Genomic DNA, 6,000 nt, shown 5'->3' with positions numbered 1-6,000 from the left:
AGTTTTTAACATAAAGCTGTCGAGAGGCTGCACTTTTTCCAGTGCAGCTCCAGGCGCTGCCAGAGCGCTGAACAAGACAACAAAATGAAATCAAAACTACTTTACTTCTTGTGCATTGTTCTGCCTCTGTCTTTATTTTTCACCTATTCTGCTTCTTGCCCCACTCGATGTCTCTGTTTTAGAACCACCATTCGATGTATGCACTTGATGTTGGACAACATCCCCAAAGTGCCACCACCGACTGCTATATTGTAAGTGTTTAATATGTTTATGTTTCATTTACTTCACAGAGTTTAGAGTTTTAAGTTTCAATCCATATGGCTACTTACGAATTCCTTGTTTACATAAAAAACGAAAACTGAACAGTTTGCATAAAAAAAAAAAAAAACTACTGAGCAAAAAGTTAACTTTTCAACTGTTACGCCCTATAGTACTATTGCGTTTTTTCATTGATTATTTGTTTTTGTTCCGAAAGAGAATTTCTGTTGTTTTTTTTTTTTTGCTGTAACAGCTGGTAATTGCGGTTTATAAATATTTTAATTTATGTTTTATTATTGCGGTGTATGTACCACTTTAACACGTATATAAAAGTAGTCATATAATTCTATTCAGTACATGTATGCAAGGTTAGTTGTTGGCGAACATTTGCACATTGACATATTGGCATTTATTTCGCGAACACTGTTATTTCTAATGTGTTCGTACTTTACAACAAATCCTTTGTATTTTCTTAGTTATATCATAATGCATTGCTAAACGGTCATTTGGAAGTAAGTTGTCTGTGTCAGTTTTAAGTGATTATTTTAGTTTTTAGCTTTGTCTATGATCTTTGTAGATTGGTATTTGTCTCTTGGGTCAGTTATGCCTATCTACTTGCCCAAGACTGGTTTTAATTATTGAAGTTGGTGACTGCACTGTGTTAACTTAGGAAAGTGAAATCATTCAAAGTGGCAGAAAACGTCAATGCTATATGTATAGTGTTCCAAAATAAAGAACAATGAAATGCCCAAGGGCTACAGAAACAGAAACATTATAAAGAAAGTTGTTTTAGTTGACCTTTTGGAATTATGCATCCAGGAGAACCTATGGGATTGACCCTGTTACTGATGCATTGCACCTTGAGAAGTGATTGCTTGGACAGCTGTTATGCATTTTCACTCCAGTTAAGGTTTTTGCAATTAAGGGATCCTTTTCTGATCCTTTTCTTGTATTTATTTGGAACTTATTGCTTGCTTCAGAGTCAAGGACCTTGTAAATTAATGTGTGAAATGGCAGTGTATGTAACATATTATTTTGTTGTTGTTTGTCTACCTCCAAAACACTAATAAGCTGAAATGTTTGGCTTCTTAACTACTTAGTGTTTTGGATTCTAATGGAAACTCTACACTAAATATAACAAATGTATTAATAGTCATGTATGTGCCTGAAAACTATTTACACATAATGTTCCCTTTACCTAACCTGAACTTCAGTGTGTTTTATGGCCAGGCAACAAGGAGAAAACACATTTCATTCCTACATATGTAATGAAGTGCTTAGCCCAAACCAATGTGTTGTATTTCTCACGCTTACAATAAGAAAACCCAGCCCATAAAGTAAAACACTGGAAAGCTAACTACACAATTTAGCTATTAAGTTATGTAAGTTACTTGGGAATAAAGGGTGGGGTGATGGGGGAGGTTATTCACATTTATAGCATTTTATTATACTGTCAAAGTAAATCAAAATGTCACCAGCTTTACCAAGGTATACAAATAAAAAGAATACAGTTTTTGTGTAGAATAAAGCATCATGGGTGAAAGCAAGAATTAATGAGGGTTACCATATGACTTCATGTTTACTAGGACATTTGGGACAGTTCAGGCTTTTCAACTCACATCGCAATGCATTTTAGGGTGTTTTACCTGTCTCAGGTACTGTACCTGTCGCTTGTATCTTTATTTCTTTATTTTTTTTTATTTATTTTTTTTAAAGAAGCGGGATGACACTTACCAGAATGTACTTGGGTACAAGTTAAAAAGGCTGAATTGTTCCAAACAGCAGCAGCAAAGGTCATTCAAAATGATCTAGACAGCATTCAGAACTGGGCAGACACATGGCAAATGAAATTTAATAGAGAAAAGTGTAAAGTATTGCATGCAGGCAATAAAAATGTGCATTATAAATATCATATGGGAGATACTGAAATTGAAGAAGGGAACTATGAAAAAGACCTAGGAGTTTATGTTGGAGTTTATGTTTATGTCAGAAATGTCTTCATCTACACAATATAGCTATAAAAAAGGCCAACAAGATGCTCGGATGTATTGTGAGAAGTGTTGAATTTAAATCAAGGGAAGTAATGTTAAAACTTTACAATGCATTAGTAAGACCTCACCTAGAATATTGTGTTCAGTTTTAGTCACCTTGTTACAAAAAGGATATTGCTGCTCTAGAAAAAGTGCAAAGAAGAGCAACCAGAATTATCCCAGGTTTAAAAGGCATGTCGTATGCAGACAGGCTAAAAGAATTGAATCTATTCAGTCTTGAACAAAGAAGACTACGCGGCGATCTGATTCAAACATTCAAAATCCTAAAAGGTATAGACAATGTCAACCCAGGGGACTTCTTTGACCTGAAAAAAGAAACAAGGACCAGGGGTCACAAATGGAGATTACATAAAGGGGCATTCAGAACAGAAAATAGGAGGCACTTTTTTACACAGAGAATTGAGAGGGTCTGGAACCAACTTCCCAGTAATGTTGTTGAAGTTGACACCCTGGGATCCTTCATGAAGCTGCTTGATGAGATTCTGGGATCAATAAGCTACTAACAACCAAACGAGCAAGATGGGCTGAATGGCCTCCTCTCGTTTGTAAACTTTCTTATGTTCTAAACTGTCCCAGTGATCATGGAGTCATATAGTAATTCTAAATCATGTTGTTATATTTTCTGACTGTCCTGCTACTGTTAAACTTTTTTTTTTTAGTTTTATGTGATTTATTCTATAATAGAAAAATATGCATTAATTATTTCCATTATAGTAAACATCCAGTGATAGAAGCTTATATTAGGCATGGGTGCCAAGTCTCAAGGTTTATCTGTGAAACTCACGGTTTTTCACAATTTTGAGAGTCTCACGGCCGTGCAATGGATTCTCACGTTTGTGCATATTAAGTTTGTTATTGTTTGTGAGGCTGTGAAACCCTTTATACGTGATACAGCGGTAAATCCAATACAGCTGTCCAAGCGTATTGTTTCATTTGGGGGGAGGGGTCACCATGAAGAGGTGTGCATTACCATTCTATATTCCAGTAGCTGCTATGCAAACTCCCCCCTTACTCCAAAGATAGAATTGCCTTGTTGTCTCAAACTGACGGTTTGTCTGAGTGACGAGCCTTCACTGTTTCTGTACACAACATGTCATTACTTGGACAGAGTCGAAGGAGAGACTGTCACTGTCTTGTTCACACAGAAATTACCACAGAAGTAACAAAAGGACATCAATGAGAATTTAATTATTTATGATGCCAGTGTCAGTGGTTATAAAGACACTATATGGTAAGAAATAGCAGAACAATTGGAAATGGATGGTATGTCTATCTCTCTTTATTTCACCTTAATTTTAGTCAGTGACTGGGGGCACCATAAACTGGTTTCGTTTTTCTGTAAAATGACGCTTCTTTGTTTTATTAATGTTGACCAATAATATTAATCACATTCACACACTGAGAAGATTTTAATAAAACTGAAAACACTATGTAACACAATTTTTGTTCCTGGGTAGTAAGTGTTATTTCCAAATTGCTTATGCCTCAAAAGTATAGAAAATGGCTATTATTCCCCACAAACTTTGCTTTTGTGACCAGGACAGTGATATTTTGAAATTTACCTATTTCCAATGAGAAAGCGGGCGAATGTGTGTCTTTTCGTTCACATAGTCAGAAAAAAAACAACATATGAATCCAAATTAACATGTATTTATACTAAAGTAATACAAAAATGACTACAAAAGATTTAGAAGTGAGTAGTTTTTCGAGATTTACGATTATACTGTAAATCACTTTCACGAATCAGCCCCCAAATGTAGTCTCCCATCATGTTTTCGTTATACTGTCCTTGGTAGCAGCGTTCAAAGTCCAGTATATTCCGGTGGAAGCGCTCGCCTTGCTCCTCCGAGTACGCTCCCATGTTCTCCTTGAATTTATCAAGATGAGCATCAAGGACTTTGAGGGACATCCTACAGCCCATTGTGCTGTAGTTCTTCACCAGAGTCTCAACCAGCTCCACATAGTTTTTTCGGCCTTGTGATTGCCCAGGAAGCCCCGAACCACTGAGACAAAGCTGTTCCAAGCTGCTTTCTCCTTACTAGTGAGCTTCTTGGGGAATTCATTGCACTCCAGGATCTTCTTTATCTATGGTCCGACGAAGACACCGGCTTTGACCTTTGCCTCAGACAGCTTAGGGAAGAAGTCTTGAAGGTACTTGAAGGCTGCCGACTCCTTATCTAGAGCTCTGACAAATTGTTTCATAAGGCCCAATTTGATGTGCAGTGGTGGCATCAGCACCTTCCGGGGGTCCACCAGTGGCTCCCACTTGACGTTGTTCCTCCCCACAGAGAACTCGGTCCGCTGTGGCCAGTCCCGTCTGTGGTAGTGCGCCTTGGTGTCCCTGCAGTCCCAAAGGCAAAGATAGCAGGGAAACTTGGTAAAACCGCCTTGGAGACCCATCAGGAATGCCACCATTTTGAAGTCTCCTATGACCTCCCAGCTGTACTCATCATAATTCAAGGCGTCCAGCAAGGTCTTGATGCTGTTGTAATCCTCTTTGAGGTGCACCGAGTGAGCCAGGGGATGAGACGGGTACTTGTTACCATTATGGAGCAGCACGGCTTTGAGGCTCCTGGATGAGCTGTCAATGAAGAGGCTGTAGTGGAAATTTCAATATCTCCTTTTAGACCCGAAAAGAATGTGCCAAGAGACGAACTGAGTCAAACAAAAGTTTACCTTTAATAAGTTTGCAAACTGGAGCGTTCAACAGAGTAACACAGACTCTGTTAGCAATAGGCAGAATCGCACCACGAGCTAATTTTAAATGCAGCTTATATAGTTTTCTGGAACATCATACAGAAGAAGGAAACTAAGCAGTGTAACCATATAAGGATTGGTTATAAAACTTAAAGGAAGTGGAGACCATATAGGGTCACAGTCAGGCTATAGAACAAGAAATTATCTCCATTTCGGAGAATCATAGAACAGTCATAAGACAAGTACACGCTAGACATGACAGCTAAAATTAGATTAAACTGGTTGCTCCTTGTTACCCGCAAAGTTTGTTTACTTTAGATTCTCATTGGTTCGTCTGAATTGAGAGGTTAATAAGTCTCTGATTGGTTGTTGCCCCCCCGTGAGTTCCAAGGAACAGCCAGTTTAGTTTAAAACAAATTATACTTTTTTTATATTTGTTACACACAAAATCATTATTTTCCTAATTACATGTCCTGCTAGTCCTATTGACTTGGACAGGCTTCAACTTCAACTTAACGTTACAACCTACATTGTCATCTTAAAACCTATTTGCGAGCTATTGAGCAAGCTTTGTTATCTTAACCTATTTGTTTGCTATTGAGCAAACTAAGCAAGTGCGAAGTTACAAAAATTCCATTACAAGGCACCACTCATTCTGGTTACAGGCGATTCCAATTGCCTCGAACAGACTGGTCACATTGTGGCAGAAGCAGAGCCCATCTTGACGGGTGAAGAAGCTGGAAAAAGGGGCTCCCGAGTGGCGCATCCAGTAAAGGCGCTCCTCGCAGGATGTGCCCTATAGCCTGGAGATCGCAGGTTCGAATCCAGGCTATGTCACAGCTGACCGTGACCGAGAGTTCCTAGGGGGCGGCGCACAATTGGCTGAGCGCTGCCCGGGTAGGGAGGGCTTAGGTCGGCAGGGGAATCCACGGCTCACCGCGCATCAGCGACCCCTGTGGCCGATAGGGCGCCTGTGGCTCTGCAGCGGAGCCGC

At 39.1% G+C, this 6,000-nt stretch overlaps 1 protein-coding gene across 1 annotated transcript in view; it reads left to right on the top strand.

Moving 5' to 3' along the window:
- LOC117435611 (peroxidasin homolog) overlaps positions 1-6,000 on the top strand; it is a 125,681-nt gene continuing 119,681 nt past the window's right edge. Inside the window, exon 1 of the mRNA XM_059016748.1 lies at positions 1-251. Within this exon, the coding sequence (XP_058872731.1) occupies positions 85-251 (167 nt within the window). The 5' untranslated portion in view covers positions 1-84. The remainder of the gene's footprint in view (positions 252-6,000) is intronic.

This window comes from Acipenser ruthenus, chromosome 3 (genome assembly GCF_902713425.1).
Source record: "Acipenser ruthenus chromosome 3, fAciRut3.2 maternal haplotype, whole genome shotgun sequence".
Classification (NCBI taxonomy): domain Eukaryota; kingdom Metazoa; phylum Chordata; class Actinopteri; order Acipenseriformes; family Acipenseridae; genus Acipenser; species Acipenser ruthenus.
Note: the sequence above shows the minus strand (reverse complement) of the source record. Positions and strands in the feature narration are given on the sequence as shown.